At 34.9% G+C, this 27814-nt stretch overlaps 1 protein-coding gene across 3 annotated transcripts in view; it reads left to right on the plus strand.

Annotated features, from left to right (window-relative positions):
* The first annotated feature begins 3159 nt into the window (after positions 1 to 3159).
* Positions 3160 to 27814, plus strand: part of Map3k7 (mitogen-activated protein kinase kinase kinase 7) — a 64202-nt gene continuing 39547 nt past the window's right edge. For all 3 annotated transcript variants that reach the window (XR_007109495.1, XM_047558584.1, XM_047558585.1), the window contains exons 1-7: positions 3160 to 3608; positions 17589 to 17699; positions 20747 to 20812; positions 21291 to 21336; positions 22246 to 22384; positions 25503 to 25627; positions 27552 to 27680. Coding sequence is in view for 2 of the 3 variants with exons in the window: in XM_047558584.1 (XP_047414540.1) it covers positions 3489 to 3608; positions 17589 to 17699; positions 20747 to 20812; positions 21291 to 21336; positions 22246 to 22384; positions 25503 to 25627; positions 27552 to 27680 (736 nt within the window). In the remaining variant the exon portion in view is untranslated. The remainder of the gene's footprint in view (positions 3609 to 17588; positions 17700 to 20746; positions 20813 to 21290; positions 21337 to 22245; positions 22385 to 25502; positions 25628 to 27551; positions 27681 to 27814) is intronic.

Below are 27814 nucleotides of genomic sequence, written 5' to 3' on the forward strand. Positions count from 1 at the left end.
AAACTTTCATCATACCTGTTTTGGGGGATGGGGGTGGGCTGGTGTATGCATGGCTAGTTAACACTGAGCTACATCACCAGCTCCCTCATCAAAATTGTTCTTCAAACACATTGCAAACATCCACCCTGCTGACCCTCCTATCTTTTTCCAATCGATTACACTTTCCTATTATCTCTTCAGGTTTGCTTTTATGACCTATCATTTCAACTACACTCTTGCCAAAACCCTACATTCCCTTGCTTTCATACATATTTTACTTCCCCTTACTAGTCAAATTTCTCCAAAAGTTGTTCATATTACTATCCTCATTTTCCTCACTTTTCATTCACTTTTCAATCCAACCCATCTGATTTCTGTTCCCTAAGCCCTAGTCGAGGTTATAAATAACCTCTGAGTGTCTAAATCCAATAGATATTATTCAACTTTTCTCATATTTAAATTCCTGCAAGTACTGTATTTAACACTGAATCACCCTTTTTATCTTGGCTTCCACATCATAGTTTTGGGTTTTTCACAAATTTTGTAAGCAGTGCCTTCACTTTAATCGACTCTTAACCATTTTATTTCTTAAGGTTCTTTCTTAAGTCCTGTTTTCCCTCACTTTACACATTGTTATTCAGTGATCTCATGCATTTTCATGGCTTTAATTATCATGAGAATGTCAGCATCTGCTTTTCTACCTTCATCTTTTTCCCTAGGATCAAGTGTCAATTTAATAACAACAGTTCAGACTGGAAGGATATTTCAGTGGTAGAGTGCTTGCCTAGCATACAGGAGGTCCTGGGTTCTAATCCCTAGCCCTTCACAATGACAACCAATACTTAGAAGTTTCTCAGGTACCTCTAGCTCAACATGTCAAAAATAGATTTCTTCATTAATTCCTTTCCCAACCTGATTTGTTGTACTTCCTTCTGTAAAAGGCACCCTTCCTTCCCTGAGTTGCACAAGTGAGAAATCTGCAAATCATCCTGTACATTGCACTTTCCTCTACCATCTTCACCATATCTAGTCAGGTCTAGCTTTTATCCTTAATTCATGAAAATTAAAGACATTAAAGGGAATGCAAAGTCAAAATTGAGGTGAACCAAAAGGGGTCCAGCTCCTCTCCATTGTTTTCCCGTGTTTGAACATTACTTTGGATGATGTTCAAAATCATGTAAACAATTCATTTTGAAAAGCATCTAACAAAACAGATGTTAAGTATGCATAGATGAGTAGATATATGATAAAGCAAGCATAGTAAAATATTAGAGGTAGAATCTTGGTAGATACACAAATGTTTACTATTAAATTCTTTCAACTTTTCTGTATATTTGACATTTATAGTAACAAAAAGTTGGGGGAAAAAATCAAGCAGAACTGAATCATGGCTAGTGATAAGCCCTTTTGTTAGGATTCTAGTCCCAGCCTGAAGGTATAGAAAATGCATCTTATATTCCCAAGGAAAAGGAGAACTGATAAAAACTATTCATTTGTCCAAAATATATTACAAATTATTTCCTGATCTCCCACCTGGCATTATCCACTGTACTAAGACTGAGGTGTTAAAGAGAAATCTGAATGGACCTGCAAAGTGAAAATTTAAGAAGTGACCATCCTAGTTTGGAAACCTAAAAGGAATGACAGGTGAAAATGATTATCCCATTGATTTAATCTAATCCTATTTGGTTATTAGTACACTGCACATCATTTCATATTCCCTATTTCTCACTTGGACAACTGACTAAGTGAGAGCATCTTTTAGTGAAATAGGAATCTCACAAAGAGGAATACATTTGTGGAGTGATTTTTTTAGGTGTTTATATCTATAGAGATATCCAACAGGTCCAGAACTGGGGAAAAATCTCAGTACTGAGAAGAGACTGGCAGTCATCATCATAAAAATGGTGAGAAGCCAAGCCCCTAGGTGAGATCATCCAGAGAGGCTGTTGTACAGTGAGAAGAAATTACTCCTTCTTTTATTCTTTTATCCACCTACCAAATTGTCATTAAGTGTTACAGGACCTACAAATAAAAAGTGACAGCATTTTGTAGCCCATAACAATTTTTTGATTGACAAATACAATGACCTATTTGCAAGCCCGAATGAGTTCAACTTACTTCCACACAGCATCTACTTGTTTTGCTCTTTAATTGGTAAGCTCTCTTATGGTGATATCTGATCACCATTCCCCTCACTCCCTCCTTTTCATTCCTTTTTTTTTTTTTTCTGGAGATTAAACCCAGGGTTTCCTGCATGCTAGGCACTAAGCTACATCTCCATTTTAAGTCTCTCATTGAGACCTAGAATTTGACATATGCAGTAATCTGTCCCTAGTCCCTTGGCCCTTAAATCCTCATTTCTAACCCCAATTTTCCCACTGCTTTCAGGTCAAACTCACTAAAGTCTAATATCTAGCTTAAAACTAAAAAATGTATTGGTAGTACAATATGGGCAATACTATTCACCTTGGAAACAGACTGTTCTAGGTAGTAAGGATCAAAATTGTTTAAACTCCCTGAATTTACCTTATCATGTCCTGAAGATGGAGACAAAAATATTTGATTTGCAAGCCTATTGATAGTCCATACATATGTAACCCATAATTAAATGAATACGACAAAGTATGATAAATTGTACCTTACCCACCTGCTGTGTAAAATTTCTAATAGCAAAATGCTAACTTCTATTCGTGAGCATTCAGCTTCCATAGTGTTACTCAGGTTGCATGCACTGACTCGCTTTTAGAATTTCTCAGGGTATCGGGGACTAGCTCAAAGTGACAGACAAAACTGTTCCTTCCACGAATACCAAATTTGAGGAAACATTTTACAGGGCTTCTTAAAAAAAAAGACTCTACTTGGTTTAGGACCGAAACTAAAAAATACGCCACAAAAACAATGCAATACCGCCTTGTCCATCTACAGGCGGATCAGAGATGAGGAAGTGAAAGGATGACAGTTCACGAAGCAGAGACAAAATCCTGGGTTTCATCTTTCCCGCTGTTTCTTAAAAGACCAACCACAAGGACTTTCCGTCGTGCTCCTCATCACTTCCGTTCGCGCACTTTATTTACGTCACCGCCTCAGGTCTCGCGGTATCACCCTGTTGCGGAGCACCTTTTTAACAAGGGTCTCGCGAAACTTGTTCTACAAGTCCAAGAGTTAGCCTCTCACCCTTCTCCACCCCACCTCCCAACCGGTCCTTTCTTTCTTTTTCCAAGCCACAAATTTCTCCCCTCCCCTTCCTCAAGCTCCCTGTCCTCCTCCTGTTTCCGATTTTAGATCGGAACCGGAAGTGTGGTGGGCGGGGCCCGGCAGCGGAAAACGCAGCGGAGCCAGAGCCGGGACACGGCAGTGGCCGCTGCCCAGTCCACCGCCACGGATCGCGGGGTGGCAGGGCTGTGCGGCCCCAGGCTGAAGGTCGGCCCGGAGGCGGGTGGGCGCGGGTCTCACCCGGATTGTCCGGGCGGCACCGTCCCCGGCCCTCCTGGGCGCCCAGAGGGATCATGTCTACAGCCTCCGCCGCCTCCTCCTCCTCCTCGTCTTCGGCCAGTGAGATGATCGAAACCCCTTCCCAGGTCCTTAACTTTGAAGAGATCGACTACAAGGAAATCGAGGTGGAAGAGGTGAGCGAGGCCCGGCACCGAAGTGCATGCAGTTCATGGCCCGCCCCCGCCTCTGCTAGGTCCCGGCTCTGAAGCCTCCCTGATCCCTTTAATTCGAGGGGTTCACCCTGGAGTCCCCACAGCCTCCCGGAGATGGAGTGTGGAGGACTCAGATCAGCTGCTCCTTGGTAGCTTTTTCTCTTACTTTGGCACTCTTAGTAAGTTTGAATTTGATACTCTGGTGCCTTGATTGGTTCACCTTAAATAGTAGAATGAACTGGTGAGAGTGTGGTCCACCAATTCTCACATTTGTAAGTAGTAAATTTCAGCGAAGGTCGTGGCCAATGTGGAGTTTCAGTTCGCTAAACCTGGTGTTCTTAAGTGCCAAAGATTGTGTTGTGTTCAACTTCTAGCCCAGTGCCTGGTACGTAGGGATGCTCAATAAAGGCTTCTTAAATTTATGGATAATTAAGTCTAATGAACCCCCCCCCAGTACTGAAATGATTCTCAGTTTATCTGATACCATAGGACAATATTATTAATATTAAGTGTTCTTCCTGCAGTTGGGCCAATTTTAATGAACTTCACCGTTGGTAAAAGAAACTAGTGTGTGATAAAAAAGTGTTTCAGGTAGCATATTCTAAAAGTGATAACTAATGATTAGGGTAACAACAAGAATACAGCACCAGAACAAAAATCACTGCTAGAAAATTGGATCCATTCTTTATTCTGCATTAATTTATTTTAGAGGAAGGTATTGGTTCTAAGGGTCATAAAATTTAGAAAAGTTAAAATCCTTGTATCAATTTTTAAATACACTTTACAATTTTTTATAAGTTTGGAAATAGTTTCATACAGTTACCATTTATCATTTTAAGCTAATCATTTCATATTATGAATGTCATAGTACTGGTCCTAGTAAAATAGTATAAACTCTGAGTTATCTTTGCTTTAAAAATCTAAAGTTACTTTGCAGCAGCAGCAAGTTAAAATTAGTAAGCTAATTAACGTTCAACAAATACATTTTTCCCGGGCATTTTTTTAGAAGAATAATGGATTACTGAATTACATATTTTTATGACATAAAATACCTGTAGAGGACATTGTGTTCCTTGAAAATATTCTCATTTTACAAGGTAGTTTGGTGGGAAGAGCAAGATTTAGGATATTAAAGGAAGGTTCAATATATCATAAGTGCAACTTATTAGCTGTGTGATTTGGGAGCACATTTCTTAACCCCTTTGAGCTTCATAGTTCCTTAACTATAGTTTCCTTAACTATAAAATAAGGGTAATAATTTCTATTTTGTTTGTATAACAGATCTGATTAAACAATATACATAGTCATCCTACACAGTGCCTGACATATATTAGAAAACAGTTCCAGTGAAGAACAGTGATCTGCTGTAAGGTTGTGTGACTAAAAGAAGACCTGTCTTTTGAAGAGAAGAAAATATTTTTTGGTGCCTCCCCCCACCCCCATTGAGGCTATGATAAATTCCTTTTTCAGAAGTGGATAGTTGATCCAGCTTTCATGGCTAACATTCTTTTTTAAGAATAAAAATTCAATGAGTCAGAATACAAGAATTGCAGTTTTTAAATAAGCATTTACGTCTACTCTGTGGTGAACTGCTATGCTTGGAGACTACAAATTGTTATATAATAATAACTTTGCTTTACCTAGTGCTTTTGCAAACTTACTTCATTGGATTCTTAAAACCTTAGAAAACCACTACTTTCTAAAGTTTTTTTTTTGTTGTTCATGAAAGAATGCAGATTACTGAAGAGACATTTATCAATTTGATGCTTTTCCCCAAAAGCCATTTCACTTCTGGTTAGGTTTTTATGTTTCCAAGACTTTTTTTCAGTTCTGTGTTTCAACCCCACCTCCTCCAAGTATTTAAGACATTTCTGGGAAGAAGAATTTTGTTTTTAGATGAACATTTTTCTATTTTTAGGTAGTCATTTAGTTTTTTGATTTTGTTCACTTTCATTTTTTAGTACCCAGTTTATTTTCACATCACAGATTCATTTCAGATCTTTCTGATGTTGAAACCATGACATCATTTCTATCATTTTTCATTTGCCCACATTAAAAGTGTTAGATAATCTATGGTACACCAGGGGCTGTTTTTCAACTTAAATTCTGCTTCTAGGTTAAATCTTGAATAGGAAAAGAGAAGGATGACCAAAAACAAACAAAAAAACTATTTTGCATTGCTTTCAGCATTTTATATGTTCAAATGTATCACCTTTTAAATAAAGAAAAGCATATACTATATTTCTCAGTAGCATAATTGAATCAACATTACATCAACATAATTAAGAAATAAAAAATTCCAACCACAGATCAAATGTAATCCTTTAGTATATAAAGATATTTCTAAGATATCAGCTGCTTTTAATTCCTAATAAACTGCATTCCTAGTATCGTGACTCAGTAATATATTGGGCACTTTTAAAATTCAATTCTATCAAATAATGTAAGTTCTCAACCTCAGGCATCTACCTAGTTACTTTTTTAAAAAAATCATTCCATTTTTACCTTCTTAAATTTGAGTATAGAGAATGTTAGAATTAATTGTGAACTGTGTACCTTGAGGATGAGGTTACAAGAAGTGATGAAAAGAGTATGGTATAGTGAAAGGTTGCTGAACTGAGCATTTAGAAAATTTTGATACTATACAGATACTGCCGTAATATTTTTCTGTAACTTTGGGCATGTCCCCTCATTTTGGGATCCTGTGATTTCTCTTATAAAATAAGGAATTGGACAAGCTCATTTGAGATATCTTCTGGTTCTCAAATGAAAACACATTCATTGTTTCCAGTATTTTATACTTTGTTTCCACAGTAAGCTTAGAAATTCTTTAAGGACAATGATTATGATATCACATGGAATTTAGTTGGTAACCAATTAATTTTGGGTAGACAGGTCAAATGAAGTCCCCATTTTATAGATATTAACAAGTGGTCATGAAGTTTGATTTGTCAAAAGCTATGTGTGTAAGTAAATGGTAGGGCTGGGGATTGAATTTGAAATTTCTTGCTCATGAGTCATATGCTCTTTCCACTGGATTTACAATGTCACTTTAGTTCTTTCTGATGTACTTGATAATGAAACCTTATTCTGAGAATAGAAATACATAATGCTGGGCTGGGGATGTGGCTCAGTGTTTAAGTGACCCTGGGTTCAGTCCCTAGTACCAAAAAACAAAACAAAAAAAGAAATACATAATACTGATTTCCTTTATAGTAGTTAGTCCCCAGCATTTAACAAGCATTCTCTGTGAAGACTACTGCTGAGGTTTTGTGGAACATGAATAGAAAAATCCTAGGACTCTCTTAGAAATATCTGACTTGGTATGAGACTAGAAAAACAGAATGGTTAATTAAATTTTCAGAACCATGAACTTAAAACTATGAATATGGTGTAAATTGAGCACATAAACCTTAATTTGAATGTTAATTACAGAAGCCTCCATTGAGTGGGGACAAGTTTTAAACTAGGGTTTTGATGAAGTAATCATCATGGGTTGAGAAAGACACTAAGAATTGTCTTTGCATTTGTTCCTCTACCTAGAGTGAGTGCTTTTGTCTCCCCACTATTTCTTCAAGTCCCACCTCAGATGTCCCTTCCTCAGAGAAGTCCCTTCCTCTCCTGCCACAACCTAGATCTTTTTTATTATTTTTCATAGCACTTACTAGTAACTAAAATTGTATATACCTCTCAGCAAAATTCACATTTGTAACCCCAATGCCTAGCACCTAGAAAGTTATTTGCAAATATTTGTTGGATGAGTAAATAAAATTATGACAGCATAATATGAGAATTAAATGCCTATCTGGGTCTCTTATATCACATGTAATAAAACAAGGGTTAAGATGTGTTATGCCATTTGACTAAGGCAGCATTTACACTAGAAATGAGATCTGATTCTTATTCCAGTGTTGGTTCCATTATATTCCATTATACATAGCAAATACTTAGTAGAGGTAAAAGATGCAGTCAAGGGCCAGTTGCTATGAATAAGCCAAATCTTGGTGGACCTTTACTCAAATATTACAGGGTCTATTTGTAAAAAAGAGAAACCCAGATTGTGGACAAGTATAGTGTATGAGCAAGCATATTGGACAAATATGATCACTGAATATGTTCTTAAGTCTTATTAGAGACACAAAGGTTTTATTTTAAAAAACTAAAGCATACTAGGGATGGGAAATGTAGAATGAATTTGCATAGTGACGTTTATTTTATTGGTTTAAATTATAAATACATGGGCAACTAGAGAAAACCCTAAATCATATATATTATAGTGGTCTGAATAAACTGAGTCTGTAGATTTGTTTGTCACCATTTAATGCTGGATATTCAAAACAATCAATAAACCATGTGAAACTTAGTGAACACTGATTTCAATAGAAATCTCAAATGATTGTTATGTTAAAGAGGTAGCTACAGAGATCATTTTTGTGTTGTACATGTGTAACTTAAAAGGTAACCTGAGCATATTATTTGAAGGAAAGGTCTATTAAATAGGTCAGAAGTTTTATGACAGGCTTTAAATGAGTACATGGAAAATTCAGAAGAAAGAATAATCACCCCTTTTATGTTATCAAATCTGTCTTGTCAGCAGATGACAATTCCACTCTGCCAGTTTATTAATAGATATTGAAGTTCTGAAATAGTTGGAGGCCCCAGGTCCTAACTAATAAATGTAATATCTATGCTTGTTCTGTCATGTTCCAGATTTCTAGCCAGAGTCATGGTAACATACCCAGGGGTCTATTCACATAGTCTGTATAACAGAGCCAAACCAAACTGACAGCTATAGTCACTGAACTAAAAATAACAAACTGGGGACAATTAAGATGAATTATTTAATAGTAAATTTAGAGCACAAAGGTATATGTCCTTTTCCATTTATTTAAGTTGATGTGGTTTTTTTTTAACATAATTACATGAAGGAAGGGAGTAATCTTTTATTCTGAAGATGTCAGTTTTTTAAAAATTGCTTTCTTTAAACAAAACAATTCTGATTTTGGTTTTGGTTCCTTACAGTAGTAATTACATTAAAACGTTCTATACACCATCTCTTATATTGTTATATTTTTATTACAAATTTAAATTTAAATCTTTTTTTTTTTCTTTTAATGAGACTAAAGTTGTAGATTCAAAACCAAGAGGACTAAACCATGGGGGGGGGGTGCATATCATAAGAGAATTAATCTAAAATATCTTAATGTAAAATATTTCTAAATTGACTTTTACAATCAAAGTCTTCTTTGCAATCCTACTTTTACAAAGATGAGGGATTACAAAGAATATCTTAAATATTTATTTGTAGGTTCATCACTTAGAATGAATATGTATAATGGGGGAGATACTTATAACTTAGATATTTTCTCTTTTTTACACTCCTGATAAAAATTGATTTGGGGGGAAAACAGTCATTCAAGATAATTATTAATGGTAATGTTTCAGAGAAACTGTTATATTATTCAGATATGAATACAATCCAGAGGTATATTTGATGTGTGAATTTGAATTAGAAATTTGATAGTAAGTAAAATGTACTTTTTTCATTATTTTATAATTTGAATATTAAGTTTTCCATTGTTTGTCTCAGTTGGCCAATGCTTACTCAGTAGTGACCCTGCTATTTTTCTGTTGATCTATCATGTCAGGAAAAACACTGGACTGCTGTCTTCAATTTGTAACTTGGACCTATTCCTTCTCTAATAATGTATATAATTTCCTTATGTTTCTAGGTATGACATGTCATAGTCCAGGCATGACAATTACTCTAAATCTGATATTCTCCACCATTTTATATTCTCAATTAATGTAATAGGTAAATATGCTACCAAGCTATTGGTATTTAAAATTTTTTCTTAAAAGTATAGATTAAAAAAAAAAAAAATCAATACACTTGTAATGTTTCCCCATCTGCAGAGTGCTATTAGCCCAAGAGAGCTAGAATGCTGATAGTAGTGGACTTCCTTCTCTAGTGAATCTATTACATCAGTCGTTTCCATGTTTTTGATTATTTCCCTGTAGTGAACAAGACACTTTATGTTTCGGATATGTGTGTGTATTAAATATATAAGACATGCAAAAATAGATGCAGTATTTTAAAATAATGGGTATTATTAGAAAACTTAAGTTATAATTCCATAATATCATCTAATTATTCCTCAAGTTACAATAAATATTTTCCAAATACAGTCATGCCAGAATGTGAGGATTGGCTTTATTAAGATAAGCTAATGTGCCAGGTGCAGTGGCACAGGCTTATAATTCCAGCTAATAGGGAGGCTGAGGCAGGAGGATCACAAGTTCAAGAACAGCTTGGGCCACTGAACTGAGACTGTCTCAAAATAAAAAGAGTGGTAATATAGCTCAGTGGTGAAGTGCCCCTGAGTTCAATCCCCAGTACCTCAAAGAGAGAGAGAGAGAGAGAGATACTATAATCTGTAAATCTACTTAATTACAGTTAAGCGAACTACTATATGCTAAAAGGAAGGGACAGAAAATGAAGTCAGTATTTGATGTGTTAGACTTGAAGTACCTGTAAAACCTCGGCCTTCCGCTTTTAAATATATCTCCAGATTGGGCAAAACATTTGGATAGGAAGAATATTTAAGAATACAAAGTCATGAGATTAGAGAGCAAATTGAGAAAAAAGGGCCAAAGACTGAAACCTAGAAAATAACAGCATGTAAGATTTCAGCAGAAGAGGAGTTAGTGAATAGTGCTATCATGGAAGTATTTCATAATTAGTCTTCCGTTGATTATATTGTGGTTGATTTCTGATTTTTTTGTTACTGAAAACTAACATGAACAGTCCTTTAATATCTGTGTATCACTTTAGAATTAATTACAGAAGTAGAATTTCTGGGTCAAAATGAATACATTTTAGTTGTATCTTGACATATTACTGTCGTATAGGGACAATAGGCTAGAGCATCCAAGATGGTTCACTCTTGTCTGACTGAGTGGTGCCAATATCTGCTGGGAGATCACTTTGACTCTCAACCAAACACTCAGTTGCCCTCCATGTGACCTATCCTTATCCATTGGGCTTCTTAGATCATGTGGCTGGATTCCAAGAGGAAGAATATAGAAGCCACTAGACCTGAGCCCTGGTTTTGAGAGTAAAACATCACTTCAGCCACTCTGCTGATGAAAATAGTCCTTGGCCAGATTTGATCCAAGGGAAAAAGATATAAATTCCTCAAATTGCTTGTTTCTTTAAAAATATCAGGCATTTTAAAAACCCTTTCTAAACAGTTAAAAATCTAATTTGAATATAATCTTTTGAAAAGTTAATTGTTTTTGGTTGCAACATACTTTGTACTTCTGAGTAGCTTTTTCTATTGCTGCTTTTGTATAGGGTACTGGACTGAAGTTTGTAGAGCCCCTATTTGGCTTCATGAGACATATCTGAAAACTGACTCTGATTTACTAGTTCTGTGATATCGAGTACACAACTTGGTTTTCTCCGAGGATGGAAGTAAAAAAAAAATCCAATATATTCATAGGATTGCGATGAGACTTAAATTCGATCATATTTGTGAGTGCTGTATCATGCAATCAAGGTTTGATCAGTTATTTCAGAGTTCATTCTTCAGTCATAAATATTTTCCTTTCCATTCTTTTTTTTTTTTTTTTAGTACCAGGAATTGAACCCAGGGGTCTTAACCACCTAGCCACATCCCCAGGTTTTTTTTGTTGTTGTTGTTTTTTATTAGACACAGGGTCTCACTGAGTTGCTTAGGGCCTCACTAAGTTGTTGAGACTGAGTTTGAACTTGCGATCCTCCTGCCTCAGGCTGCTGAGTCACTGGGTTTACAAGTGCATGCCACTACTGTGCAGGACCCTTCCTTTTCCCTTCTTACTGCCCAGCATGATGTCTAGGTGTTCAGGAAAACTACAAATGATACAGCAAGGGAGGGAGGGCTCTTTGGTCTATGTGACGACTTCCACTGGAATATTGTATTCATACTGTTAATGTTGTAGTCTAATGCATGGGTTATCAAACATCAGAATTACCTGGAGGACTTGGTAAAACATATTGTTGAACCCTACCTTTAGACTCAGTATTTCTGAGTAGGAGCCTGAGAATTTACATTTCTTACAAAGTTCCAGGTGATGCTAATGCTTTTGGACCAGAGATTGCACTTTGAGAGCCACTGGCTTAATGCTTCCATTGTTCTTATAGCTGCTTTCTTCTTAAAACATTTTTCCTCTTGATTTCTGTGAGACTCTTCTGCTTTGCCATCTTATCGACTGTTCCTTCTTAGTCTTTGCTATTTCCCATTGTTGTGTTCTCAAAGTTGAAACTGCTGCCAGGCACTGCTACACACACATGTAATCCCAGCGGCTCAGGAGGCTGAGGCAGGAGGATCTTGTGTTCAAAGCCAGCCTCAGCAAGAGTGAGCCACTAAGCAACTCAGTGAGACCCTGTCTCCAAATAAAATACAAAATAGGGCTGGGATTGTGGCTTAGTGGGTGAGTGCCCCTGAGTTCAATTACTGGTCCAAAAAAAAAAAAAAAAACATTGAAATGCTTCAAAGTGCAGTTCTCAGACTCCAATCTAAATGTTTTTTGGTGATCTCATCCAACTGCTTTCATGAGAAATAGACTAGAAATACCCACCAGATGCCGATGACTCCCACATTTGTATTTTCCCCTTACTTCTTCACTGACACATGTTTTTGCCTTCTTAGAAACTTCTATTTGGATATCTAATTGGTATCTTACACTTTATGATTAAGACTAAATTGAGTTATTTTTTTAAAAACTTGCTTTTCATTCTTATTCTTTAAGAAATCTGGACATTATCCTGGATTCATCTCTTTTTCCTTTCTACCTTTCCTGCCTGCGTACAGACCATCAGCAAGCCCTGTTGACTGGGTATGCCCAGGTTTCTACACTACTGTCACTCTTTTCCTCATAGCAGTTATCTCTTGTTCAGGCTGCTATAATAGGCTGCTAACACATCTCGTATACATTGTAGCTTCCCTATAACGTATTCTTCACATAGAGTTTGAATGATTGTTTTTAAATAACTTTATTTTTACATGGTGCTGAGGATTAAACCAAGTGCCTCACACATGCTAGGCAAGATCTCTACCACTGAGTCATAACCCCAGCCCTAAAATGATTTTTTTTTTTCTGATGGAAATCCTATCAATCTTTCTTCCTTTAAATTTCTCCACTGCTTGCTGCTGCACCTAGCCTGAAATCCAAACTACTTTTTGTAGTGCATAGGCCATTCAGGTCTTCCTCTACCTATCCCTCCAGCCTTGTCTTAAATCACTTTTCCCTTCCCCTACTAGGCACCAGCCACACCAAACACTCTTTAAGTATTTCTCTAGGTCATCAGTGAAATGTCATCTTTCTCAGTGAGGCCTTGCTGGACTATCCTATCTAAAATTAGGTTGAGAGGGAAGTGCATACATGTATGTAAACACTCACACAATTATGTTCCTTTTCTTCCTTGTACACTTATATTCTAAAATGTTGTATACTTTTCTTACATACCTTACTTCCTATCTCTCTCCTTGAGAATATAAACAGCAAGAGCAAGGATTTTGGTTTGGTTTGTTTGCTGCTATAGCTTTTTAGTCCGGAATAGCACTAGTCCATATATAGTATTCACATATTATGAATAAGGGTATTTTTCTCTTAGGAATTTTACGTTAGTTGTTTCTTCTCCCTCATCTTGGTTGATTCCCTTTGTCATTCAAATATCAGGTTAATAACCTTCTCAGATGGCCTTCCTGTTCTACCCAATCAGAAGCTGTCACCAGTCTTTATCATAATGTCCTTTTATTTTTTATTGACTGTGTGACTTTTTAAAAACAGTATGGCTTTCTGTTTATTCATCCTTTTGTCTTTTAATTGTCCTTTCTCCTCCACCTGCCCCACATATTAGGAAGTATATTTCACAGTAGATCAAGGCCTTTGTCTTTACTTCTGTATTTCTGGTATGCCAAATGGTAGCTGATGTAGTAGGAACTCAAGAATTGTTGGTATAAGGAGTAAAGAAATGAAGTTCATCATACCCTTTGCTTAAAGCCTCATTTTCAGGTAGCTGTAACCCATTTCTCCCTGCTGACTAGACCTTTCCCTTGACTCATTGATTCCCAGGAACTCAGCCTATGCTCTGCATTAAACCCCCCTTTTCTTTGATCAGTCTTTCATTCCACAGCCTCTGATAAAAGTCCTAACACTCAGCCCTATAATAGCCTCCTTCCCATTGTCTGAAGACTCTTTAATTTTCAGTTACCTTTTCTGTTGGTTTTTCCTGATCAATTCCATGTTCTGGGGCTAGGGGAATTTGGGGTAAGGCCTTCCTCTATCTCTCTTGCCACTATTCTTACTCATGTGTACCTTGTTCTGTGAGGCTGCCTTCTCTTGAGAGTCTAAGTAAGCTACAATATAAATTCTTTCCTTGAATTCATTCCTAAGCCTGTTCTAGAACAGGTCGGATTGGGGGTGAAGTCTTAGCCTTCATCATGGATTATCCCCTTTGGTTCTCTTCAGCTGTGAAGTATTTAAGTAGTAAATGCTACTATTGTTTAGTCTTGAATTTTTTTCTGTACCTTCCATTCATCCCATGAAGGTAGGGGTCACTTGTTTACAGATTTTTTTTTTCTTTTTACCCCTAATATAATTGTGTTTATACTGTTGAGGGAATAAAATGCAGTCATTTTTGACACACAGAAATTTAATTCTTAAGCATTGACTTTGTGCTTATAGCCTTGCTCCTTTGAATTCATTTGCAGTTATTTTTGTCATATCTATGTATGTATACAGCCTTGGACATCTTGCCTTTCATTATCATTTTAGATCCTGTTATTTCACTCTACTTATAAAACATCTTAAGGCTATAATGAGGATGGAGTCTTCTTGAGTCCATAGGCTTTCATCATGAATGTGCCTGTTTTATATTTCAGGGTATTCTGGAAAATTGCTTTCTCCAGCAAAAGGGAAAACTTTGTTATGTCCTCATTCGCCCACAGTTTGTTCCCATAATTTAAGTTGAAAGCTCAGAGCTAGATATCATCTCATCACTAGGTGGCACTTGTGGATCACAAATGGTCATACATACCCAACACAATTTTTGTGAGAAGTGCATGATCCACAAATACAGGTGATGTTTAGAATCCCTGTGTGAACATTCCTGAGAATAGAAAAATGAAGAAAGAGTCATACTAAATACCAGTTGCTTTGATGTATTGTAAATATATGGTTGAAGACTATGTTAAATTACTTCATAAGCATTAGTTCATAGTTAATAGTTAGTCTGGTCTCTGTGCATAGCTTCTTAGTCTAATGTGGCCATAATGTTAAAAAACATTTAGGACCTGTTTACTATTCATATTAATTTACATGAGAGAAATGAGTACTATAGCTTTGTACACTGATTCACACCCAACCCTAAGCACTTACTGTTCTTTTTAGTATTTATTCAAATGCCTAATTTTAATTTGCGAACCCTGTAGGTATTTACTAAGAGAAATGTAAGCTTCTCTGTTTTACTATTAAGAAAACAGAAACTCAAGAACATTAACTTGCCCAGCATTGAGACGTAATAAACAGAGGCTACATATAAATTCAAGGCTATTGGGTTCCAGAACCTGGGCATGCTCTTTTCATTATTTTAATGGTGCCAGGTAGCCACTACCCCTTCATGGTAAAGTAACTAGAGGAGGCATGCAAATTATTGATGTTAATTCCTTTCTCTTACAAGCAGTGTGGAAGAGAGCAAGAACCTAAGCAGCAGGAGGACCCTGAGGTCCAGGGTTAGGAAGAGTAAAAGAGAAAGTTGTCAAAGGAAGGAATGACTGCCAGAGATACTGGCCTAATTAGCAGTTTTGCCCAGAGGCAGCCCTGTTTCCTTTAGGCAAAGTTGCATATAGAGCCTGTTGGTAATTACATGCTCTAGTCTTCAGATCCTGACTTCTCTGAATTCTTTGTGACCATCTCATCTTACAACCATGTGACTCCATTTGCTTACCTTTAAAATGGAGCAGAAGGAAACATGTTAGTGCATGAAAAGCACATAGAAGAATACCTGGCCACATGGTAAATATTCAAAAAAGGTTAACCATTTGGGTGGCTTTATATATTGAACAATACTGAGAAGGGTTCATACTTTAAATGATTTATGAAGTATAATTTGAGCCATGGCTAGAGTCTATACATTCCAGATTACAACTACTGTCCTGGTATAGTAGTTGTTTTTTGTTGTTGTGTTTTATTATATTCAGTACTGGGAATTGAACCCAGGAGTGCTTTACCACTAAGCTACATCCACTTTTTAGTTTTTATTTTGAAATGGAGTCTTGCTAACTTGCTGAGGCTGACCTCAAACTTGCTATCCTTCTGCCTCAGCCTCTTGAGGAGTGACTGGTATTACAGGCATATTCAACTGCTCCTCGTCTGGTATAGTTATTATTAATGCTGCCTACAAAGTGTCCCTATGTAGATAATAAGTCATTTAATCACCCTAGCTATAGTCAGCTTTATTATAGAAGAATTTTATGCAAGTTTGTCTAAAGTGAAGGCTCCTCCAAGGGAAGACATAACTGCTTTCTGGCATATGGAGGACATTATGTGTGTTACAAAATTAGGCTTGCTACCATTCTGGTATTAGACTGCCTGGCATTAAACTGCACTGTACCATTTGTTCACTACATATCCTTGGGAAAGTTAGTTTACTTCTTTAAAGCTAGGTGCCTCCTCTGTAAAATGAGGCTACCATTATTACCTACCTTCTAAGGCTGTGTAAATGAGGTGATGTATGTAAAGCACTGAGCTCACTGTCTACTACATAGGAAATACATGCTCTATAGAGAGGTTTTTTTGCTTAAGGAATAGGCCCTGACACAGCACTTAAATATGTTGAAAGTTGAGAGATTGGAGTAAATGAAATTTAACTAACATTCTTCCCAATATAAGATTTTGTTCTACCAGATGTAAAAGGTAATTTTTATTTTGTTTTATTGTATTGTTATTTTTATAGTATGGAAAATATCAAATATTCATAAAAATAAAACAGCTTGACAAAATTTGAACCCATGTGATACCTGTTAGTTTCAAACAATAGAATAGCTGATCACTCTTAATAGCTTTTTAAAATTAGATATATTTTACATATTATAAAATTCACCCTCTTGAAATGTTACAGTTCAGTGACTTACAAATTTACTCAATTGTCAGCCATTACAGTAAGTCAGTTATAATATTTCATCACTTTTGTGGGATACTTGCTACCCATTTACATTAATTCCAATTCTCATCTTCAGAACTAGGTAACTGCTGATCTTCTTTCTAACACTATAAATTTTTCTTTTCTGGGTATTGCATACAAATAGAATAGATATGTGAACTCTAGTGTCTGGCTTCTTTCACTTAGTATAATACTTTTGAGATTCATCTTGTTTTGTATTATCAGTAGTTTGTTTCTTTTCCTGCTGAATAACATTCCATTGTATAGGTAATACTGCATTTTGTCCATCCTTCAGTTTTGCATCTTTAATTATCTATATTTTTTATCCCTTTCCTTTAATTACTCAAAAGCTATTTTTAGTCTTTTAAATATGATAGCTTAAAACATTTATTATAATTATTATGTCTATTTTTCTGAACCATCTTCTGTTCATTCATTTTGCCTGTTTTAATTTTTTTCTGCAGTTAATAAATTGCTTTACATTGTTTATGCCTTCATGTAATGTTTTGGTTATTTTGGTTTTACTTGAGAATGAAGGGGTGTCTAGACCATTGAAACAGTACAGTCTGTTTCACAGACTAAAACAGTACATTTTATTTTCTCCTCACTTTAACGAAAATTAATTCTTACCCAGTGGCAAATCCAAATATACATGATTTCTAAAATTTTCTTTAATCAGATTTGATTGTCTCCAGTGTTATATTTGAACTGGATTTATTTGCTTCTGATTCTTTTGGGTTTTTCTTTTAATTTAGGTTGTTGGAAGAGGAGCCTTTGGAGTAGTTTGTAAAGCTAAGTGGAGAGCAAAAGATGTTGCTATTAAACAAATAGAAAGTGAATCTGAGAGGAAAGCTTTTATTGTAGAGGTAAGTTGAGATGTTATTTCTGTTGTGTAATCCTTCACCTGAGATACTCTGCATTTAATATTATAAAAGACATTGTTTCTCAATTGGCATTTCTCTGTATACATGAAGATCAGCAAATAGGTTGAACCAAAGGTAGTACCATAGGAATATTTTTTCATTCACATTTTTAGTTCTGATTTTAAATTAGGGAGAGACTTAAAATTTAAATGAATTGAGCCCTGCATTAAGATAGTCTCATCTATGGAATTCAGATCTATTTCAAGGTATGTTATTTTAATTTTGAAATAGAGAAAAATGATATTCTCTTATATTATTGAAAATTAAGGACCAATTTTATGCATTCATTCTTAATATTTTTAGAAATTCATATGAGATTATTTTAAGAAAAAATAACTTCAGCTTTGGTTTTTCCTCATTTAGCATGAAAATTTACAGTTCTTTCACCAATTAGATGATGAAGGACAGTTCAGTAATCATGAGGTTATGAGATTTATTCCTTAGTATATTAACTTTGTATTATTTTGTAGATAGACTTGATAAAATCAGTGCTTTAAACTTTCAGCCTCATTGGCCAGAGGATTAGTAACTTTTACCTTACAAAGCTTCTGAATTTATATCTCTGTTCTCATTTAATCCGAATTTCAAAATATACTCAATGGTTTTTTTTTTTGTTTTTGTTTTTGTTTTTTTAATGTGTTACATGGAGAAATGAGCTTTGTTTTGTTTTGTTTTCAGAATTGGGGATTGAATCCAGGGGTGTTTTACCACTGAGCTTCATCCTTAATCATTTTCAATTTTTATTTTGAGACAGGGTCTCAGTTGCTTAGGCTGTACTCAAATTTGGCAGTTCTCCTGCCTCAGGCTCCTAGTTACTGAGATTATAGGCATCTACCACCACACCCTGTGAGAAATGACAATTTAATTTTGATATGATGAAATGATTTATAATTGACTGAGTGAATTGAGAAACACTGATGATTGGTTTAATTATCTTAAAGGAAAATGATCTTTAGTAGAATGCTCTAGGAATCTAAACTCAACCTTACCTTAGTCACAATTTTTTTGTTTATGGTTAGATAAACTTATACTGTTGCATTGACGGTATCACAAAGCTGCATGGGTTGCATATGTGTTAAATGCTAGGAATCAAGAATCCAAAGGATCATAATGGCATGGGGAAATTTTTTAAATTAACTTGTACACACATGTAATTTAAAGAGTCAAATGGTTCTCTAAAACTGCATAGTAAGAAACTGTAATCCACTATACCTTTTCCCATCTAAATTTTCTGCTTCCCAGAGACAACCACTTTGGTGTTTGGTGTCCCTGAATCCAGATACTATTTGTTGTACTGTCCCTAAAGATTTAGCCTCTAGTCTTTTGCTTGGGTACTGTAAGGTAGTCATTAAACTATTGGAGTTTAGGGGAAGAACTTAGGGACATAATTTTCCACCCCTTCTTCCCCACCCCCATTTACTGGTTCATTTGCATAGGTACCTGGTACTATCACTCAACCTCTTGGAGGTTTTGTGAAAACAGTCTGGTTGCTTCTTAGTTTTTTTCTCATTGTAGTTGATGATTCAGCTCTTTTAAATCTGTTGTGTCTGTTATTGCTAGTCATTAGCTTTCTAGCTTCCAAAAATCTGTGCTTTAGTTTTCTCATTTCACATTCTTTCCATCCTTTTTGAGTTTATACCTTTAAAAAAGCCTTTACCATCTTAGGAGGAAACAGGGATAAGTGTGAAATAATCTGCTATCTCAGTCTTACTAAAATAAAATGTAATAAGCATATATTTATGATAAATATAATAAATAGTGATGTTAGTTTTTCTATTAGGACCCAAAATCCATAAATGTTGACTGTAGAAAGATAAAGCTTTCTAGTAGCATATAGTAAAAAGATTTAGAGACATCAGTGGACTTAATATGAGCCAGCAGCATAATGTAGGTTATAGTGAATAAGGTGAAAGACAGAAAGAACAGAGAGGCAAAGGGAGAAAAGAGAACATGAAGCAGTTTTGTGGGGAGGATACACTAACCCATTTTGTCCCATTATCTATAGGTGTTCTATATGTGGAACACCTATAGAAACTTAATATCATAACTATATAAGATTAATGTAATTATATGTATATGTGCTCTAGATTATGATTTTTAAACCTGTGTGCACCTGTGACAATTTCCCTGAAATATTCACAGAATTGAAAAGTTGAGACTTGATGGATTTCATAGAAGTTTGAGATGTGGAACAAAGGAAATGAGTAGAGTGTGAATTATTGGATCATGGATTATAAACATCAGTGTAAATTATTGGATCATGGAAGATTAAAACTAGAAGTAGGGAGACCACCTAGGAGGTAGCTATAGTAATTACTGCAGCAATTCAGGTTGGAATTACTAAGACAGTGAGAATGGAAAGGAGGGAATTATTTTGGGAGGTAGACTATGGAACTGGAGGCGAGTGTGCAGAAAGACTACACATTAGAAGTCAGATAGACCAAAGTTCAATCTGTAGGATTTCTAGCAATATATCTAATCTTCTCTGGGCCTTCACTTTAAGTACCTTCCTTGCAGTGTTGTGATGATTATATAATACCAATAAAACTGGGCCACATGGGAGTGGGTAGATTCTAAGAGCAGTCGTGACTGTGAAGACAGTGACAAAAGTAGAGTGGCCTCTGGCTTGGATAACTCAACTCACAACCATCTCTGAGATGATGTCATAACGTTTCTTGACAGAGTTTAACTTCTGTGTGCTCATGCCTTCTTCATAACTCTTCATAATTATAGCACTTCACACGTTATTTTAATTATTTGTTTACCTGCCTGTCTTCCCAGCTAAACTATTGGAGTACCAAACTGTTCTGTGGCATTTTAGGTAGGCACTTGATATTTTCAGTGCCTGTGACCACAGTGCTTGTGCTACATGATAAATAGTAATTGTTTCATGGTTTAAACAAATAGTTTGTGTGATCATGAGATTTAATCTGTGAAATTAACACCTCAAAAAAGGATCACTTTTTAAAAAAATCCTTAATTTGTTACAGCTTCGGCAGTTATCCCGTGTGAACCATCCTAATATTGTAAAGTTATATGGAGCTTGCTTGAATCCAGTAAGTTTGTCACTTTTTCATTTTCATCTTATCTAGGAAGAAATGACATGGCAGATGTATGGAAGTGTGTTTGTAGTTCGTGAAACTATTTTGATCTATTCTCTTAGATATATTTCTGAAAATAACAATTGTACTTTATGCATTTGATATTTTTCTAGTCTTTTAGCAAAACAGTGCATTAGAGGAGTTGTTTTAGGTGACCTTCTACATTAACCTCATCTACTTATTAGCACTAGAGAAAATCCTCAAAAGATTGTGTGATTATGTTTTTATATTCATCTCCACTCTTAGTGGACTCATAGAAGACATGGTCCTAAATCATAGATATTCCCCCTTCTTTTACTTTAGCACATGTGATAAAAACCAAAATAATAATTTTTAATGAACCTATAAAATCAAGGGGTTGAATTAAATTAGTTTTCCAGGACTCTAAGATGCTATATAGCTATAATTAATATTTCTGGCATATTTTCTTTAGGTGTGTCTTGTGATGGAATATGCTGAAGGAGGCTCTTTATATAATGGTGAGTATCATTAGACCTGTCTTTACCTGGTAGATTAAAATAATTTGAAAACTTGTAATATTAAGTTATTTAATGTTCTTCACAGTTTACCATTAGAGTTCCAAAAGGAAGTCATCAAAAAAAAAAAAAAATTCAAAGATTATAAATTAGGGGGCTGAGGTTGTAGCTCAGTAGTAGAGCCCTTGATTAGCACATGTGAGGCACTGGGTTTGATCCTCAGCACCACATAAAATAAATAAATAAAGGTATTGTGTCCATCTACAACTAAAAAATTTTTTAAAAGGATGAAAAATTAAAAGATAAGAAAGATGCTACATTAGTATATGAAATTTGTAATTCTAAGTATACCAATTTTTAATTGATTGTACTTATAAAATAGTTATACTAATTTTTAAGTTAATATTATTTTATATAAATTTGTTTTTTATGTTTACTGTCCATGTGTCCCTCATTGATAATTGGTTATCTAGTACTTCTTTTTATTTGGTTGAAACACTGGTTTTTAGTGATTAGAGACAGTATAATTGTAAATATCTTGTTATGCCCATCTTATTTTTATACTGTTTCTCTGCATCTATTTTACTGTAGTGTGAATAACACTACTTCTAATTCTTATTTCTCTGTGACTTTATCAATTTGAAAGAGTATGTAATGTATATTAATTTTACTTAGATGTATAAGTAACATTTAATTGAAGTCCTGTTAAATGTTAGATACTTTCATAGCTGTTATCCACTCAAAATTATGACATATTTCCGCATTTTTTATTTAAAAGAAAATTGAGAGCAGGACTAATGGGAATATGTGTAGAAAAATACCTGATCATGTGTTCTGAAAGTGCTTGCATTCACATTGTGTCTTTTGTTATATGCAATAAAGTTCTTTTTAGTTTGTGCCTTTGTGTTGCAGTGCTTCATGGTGCTGAACCATTGCCATATTACACTGCTGCCCATGCAATGAGTTGGTGTTTACAGTGTTCCCAAGGAGTGGCTTATCTACACAGCATGCAACCCAAAGCTCTAATTCACAGGGACCTGAAACCTCCAAAGTAAGTTCTAATAATGTGACATTCTCTCCCTCCTCTCTCCACCCTCTACCTATTCCCTAATTCAAGGTAATTGTTGACTGTGATTTTCTTTTTTCTCTTCCCTTTTAGCATAGTCAAGAATGTTTATTTTTTACTCATCTTCATCATTTAGTAATTTATCTAAGCTTATAATTTAGATCGTTGTCTTTAGGGAGATTTTTCTTTTTCATAACTCCTGCCTTAGATTATCCCACTTCTAGAATCTGTTAGCCTATATCCATTTTATGCATGCAGTATATAATGTTACTTCTAGACATTTTTTCAAGAACAAAGAGAAGTTTGATTTATTGTTTCTCTGTATCCCTAACAACAAGTACAATGTTCACACACAGCAGACATTTCACAAAAATTTACAGTGATATTCCTTGTCCTTTTCAGAGGAAAGCAAAAGGGAATTTCTGGCATCTGGGTAGAAATTAAAAATATTCCCTATTTCTTCATATCAAGACTCCTGGGATTTTGAAAGAACTTTAATAAAATTCCTTAAATAACTCCAAAAGGCAAAAACTTTTGGATTTTTTTCATTTGTATAGATAATCAATTAAAAAAATATACACATGAAATGTATTGTCCTTTTTTTATGCATTTTTTTTTCTTCTTTACTCACCTGTGAAAGATTTAGAGCATCTCCACATGTCTTCTTTCCTCTACTACCACATCAATCTCAGATATGAAATTTCTCTTAGGAAATCAGTCACAGTGTAACAATATAGTCTTCATTTATTTCATTCTCTTGATATTAGCTTAAAGCTTTAAAGCATCCTTTCTGGTTGTAATTCATCACTCATGTTTAATCTGATACACTCTATCTACATAGTTCTAAATCTTGAAATCATTGTTGATTCTAGTTTCCCTTATTTCTACTTCAGTGCTTAAAATTTCCCAGATCCCTGGTAAAATAATGTTTAATCTGTAGGTTCATGTCATTTTATTTTTTCACATGAGTCCTATGTCTTAGTTATCTGCCTTGGTCAGTGAAGAAGAAATCACTTAGTTCTTTTTTTTTTTTTTTTTTCCCCTGGGTATGGATATTCAGTCCCTTTCCCCCTCTATTAACACAGTTCAATTCTTAAAGCAGGCTCATGAGAATTGTAACTCTTAACCAGTAACACATGACTAATGATTCAAAGACTGTGTGTAGGTAAGCATCAGGCATAAAGTATTCTTTTCCTGGAGGAACCAAGACCATCAGGTGCAACACCCAGCAGTATCAATTTTCATCTCTGTTAGGATGTCTTTTGGTTTGGGGATAAGTGACTAGTTATGGAACAATATATATAAAGAAATATCTTATAAAAGGAAGTCATTTATATTTTCTAACATCTTTTATATTGCGTTAACCTAACAGCTTAACCAGTGACCCTAATATCCTTCAACACTATACCTCATAAATTTTAGATTTCCTTTATAAGCCTGGTATGGATGACCAGAAGTATCCTAATAAAATCAAAAAGATTCTTCTTTTGCTAGTAAATTCCACTAACATTTACAAGAGGTCAGGTCTGAGTCCTTCATTTCTCTTGAGCATCTCTTTGGTTGAATTCATCCTATGGTATTATAAGTCATCTTTGGGGCAACCAGCATACTAGTCAGACTTTAGAATTAGCATTGATTTCCTATAATGTACTGGGGAAAGAGAATTCTTTGGAATGGCTATACTTTCATATACAATATGCATAAACCTCCTATGTCTTATTGTCAGTAGAAAACTGACAGTTTCTCTTGTTAAGAAGAGCTCCCAGAATAGCACATAAAGAAGGTTCCCGATGATTTGGTGAGGAGTTTTACATAGTATCAAGTTGAATTTGTGTTCCTTTTTTATTTTATTTATCTTTCAAGTTCATTCATATGTACATCAGAAACTAAAATATGCTTTTAGTCTTAATTTTGTGGAAGTAAGCCTACAAGATAATTTAAATTCAGGTTTTATTGAGCCTTGAATGTCATGTTCAGGTTTGGTGGATTGTTGAAGACTTATGAGTAAAGGAGTACTAATTGTAAATGTCATTCATAAAATTACTTGGATACATTGAATTCACTAGGTTGAAACAAGGAAACCAGTTAGACAGTACTTATCATTGCCTTGAGTAAAGGGTAATAAGAATTCAAATAAGAATTAGATGGGGATATTTTTTGTTGTTGAATTGATTATGGAGGTAAATTGATTGCATTAAGCATTTTTACCACTTGAATTATGGCAGTATTTTTAGTGGTGTAGAGATGGCTATTGTAGTCTCATTGAACTAAAAAAAACTGATTCTAAATGTCTTCAGTTAGAATTTAATACAAAATTATATACAAAAAGTTTATGAAATTTATAATTAAAATGAGTTGCCATGTTCTGGTGACAGTTGAATATAAATATAGTATGATTTTTGTAAATTATATCACCCATCTCTGTTTATTTGTCGTCTAAAGCAAAACCTAAGTGCCCCTTGGTAATTGTAGTTGGGTAATAATAGCACGTAGTGAATTTTAAATTCTGAAAATTTTCTGGAAACCTTTCATTAGGTTGTTTTAACCATAGTAGATTTGTACTTTTCCCACATGTACATATTCTAGACACAAAAGTAGTGTGGGGGACTGAACATTTTTAGAAATATCTTCAAAATTAAGCATTTAAAATAAGTACCATTTTTCTTCTTGTATTGGCTTATTTTACTTTAATTATATAATGTTATTTTTTTTAAAATAATAATACATATTACGATTGGACTCCTACTTCCAGGCACCATAATGTTGAGCTGCTGGAAGTTTTATAAACCTGTTTTATTTTGACCAGGAGAAATATGGTCAGGACTGATTATGGAGCTAGAAATGGAGACATCAAAATGTGAGTCTAGTAGTCGCCCTGAGAGAGCATTAGATTATTGTCAGTTAATTTTTGCTGGTATTCCTTGAAACTATTAGGCTCTTATAGTGACCAGGTAACATTTCACAGAAGTTCAGTGATAACATTCATTTTGTTTAACTCCTTTCATCTCCACAAATGTCACTTTTTATTGTAGAATCAAATATTGACCTTACAACATTTTGATTTTTTTTGTTGTTGTTGTTGTTTTGTTTTTTCTCTAAACAGCTTGCTGCTGGTTGCAGGGGGGACAGTTCTAAAAATCTGTGATTTTGGTACAGCCTGTGACATTCAGACACACATGACCAATAACAAGGGAAGTGCTGCTTGGATGGCACCTGAAGTTTTTGAAGGTATAATGGCAGAAACAATTTATGACTGATAATTTATCTTACTCCATGTGAATTCAATATGTATTTATAGATTTTCCCTGTACCCATGGTTTTACTTCTTCATAGTATATAATTTAAGGAGCATGCAGAAGTCTAAAAAGGCTTTTAAAAATACAGCCTTAGATCCCAAATTTTATGGCAAAATTGAAATCATCTGGCATCTTGCATGCATATTTAAACACATGTGTAGCCGATCCTCATTGTTCACAGAGTCCATAATTACAAAATTGTCTGGTTACTAAACTTCACTTGTAACCCCCAGATCAGCACTTGTGGTGCTATTCCTGTTATTCACAGACCATATGCACAGCAGTGCACATTTTTGAATCACCCAGCACACTTCCCAGTATGAGTTGAAACAAAATGAAGTTCTTCCTCCTTTGACTAATGATATAAATGGGTAGCATTTTTGCTGTCAATTTCAGAGCCACATTTTCTCTGTTTGATGATTTTTATTGGTGATTTTGCATAGTTCTCAATTTTAATGATGCCCAAGTACAAGAAGACTGAATTTGTAAGATAATACCTGAAAATACATTTGTTAGGTAGCATTCTTTCAGACATGATTTACAGTGTTAAGGGTCAATGTTAGTAATCAGTATTATATGTTAATAAGTTTCTTTATACAAGCACACTTAAAACAAAAACTTATTTATCAATTAGTTGACAAATTTTGTAATGAGGGGCACATTAGAATCTTAACCCTATATTTTTCCTAGGAGCAGTGATTCAGTGTTAAGTCAGTGTTCACAGAGACTTCATAGAATAGGAATGCTAGGAAAAATGAGAATCAGCTGTGCTTTTGTATTGGTTTCTAGCAATTAAAAATTAATAGCTTAAAATTTCAATGAGCATGTCTTAATGAAAATAACTGGATAGGGAAATATAATACCAAGAACTACAAATAAAGGGCACTTATGTTTACTTTCAAGTTCTAAGAGAGTAGTTCATAAATTAGATACTGTTTTTCTTTTCTTTAGTATGGGGGATTGAACCCAGGGTGCTTAACAACTGAGCCACAACCCCAGCTGTTTTTTGTATTTTATTTAGAGACAGGGTCTTGCTGAGTTGTTAGAGCCTCAGCCTCGCAAGTCGCTGGGATTACAAGGAGTGTACCACTGCGCCTGGCCATACTAATTTTCTGCATAAGAACTTTTAAATTATCTTTTAAATGAGAGAAGTTGAACTCAAGGTATCTACTTTATATGTTAGGAAATATGAACACCCATAATTTTAGATGCATTAAGTAATCAGATTCTGGCTATAGGTTATTTATTTTATTTTTGCTGAGTTTTAAAGTTTTTTGTCTCTGTAATTTAGCCACCCCAGAGAAGGTGAAAATGTTATGTAGCTGTCACTTGAGTGGAGCAGCTGTTTTGCCCCTAAACCCAATTAGACAAGCAGGACAAGCAGGCATTGAATTACACAAAATTAAATATCTTCTGTTTCATACACAGAATATATATTATTTGGAATTTTTAAAAAATCACTTATTTAATAACCTCTTTGATGTTAAAAAGGAATAGTGTTGGGGCTGGGGTATAGCTCGGTTGGTAGAGTGCCTGCCTCGCAAGCACAAGGCCCTGGGTTCAATCCCCAGCACCCAAAAAAAAAAAAAAGGAATAGTGTTACTGTAATAAGGAGAGCAAAAAGATTTGTTCATATGGAAGAGTAATAGTTACCATTAATTGTTAAGGAAAACAAAGCTTAGTCTATCAGACTGAAGTTGTTAAACAGATTTAAAGTACTTCAGAAAGAATAATTTCTTGACTCCACATGTGGTAGCCTCTTGTTTTTGACTGAGATACCCCAAAATTTATGAAAGCAGTTGTTTCTATATTTCATGTGGAAAAAGTCTCAAGATTATACTATCTTTTTTTTCTAGGTAGCAATTACAGTGAAAAGTGTGATGTCTTCAGCTGGGGTATTATTCTTTGGGAAGTGATAACACGACGGAAACCTTTTGATGAGATTGGTGGCCCAGCTTTCCGAATTATGTGGGCTGTTCATAATGGTTCGTGAAAAGAAATTTTTCTTTAATTTACTTTTCGTGCTTTCTACTTGGAAGTTATTCTTGTCCTCTCTCCCAAAGAACTTTTTCCCTAACATTAAAATGTGCAATTTTTTGTTACTAGACTACTTTTTTAT

This window comes from Sciurus carolinensis, chromosome 7 (genome assembly GCF_902686445.1).
Source record: "Sciurus carolinensis chromosome 7, mSciCar1.2, whole genome shotgun sequence".
Lineage (NCBI taxonomy): Eukaryota > Metazoa > Chordata > Mammalia > Rodentia > Sciuridae > Sciurus > Sciurus carolinensis.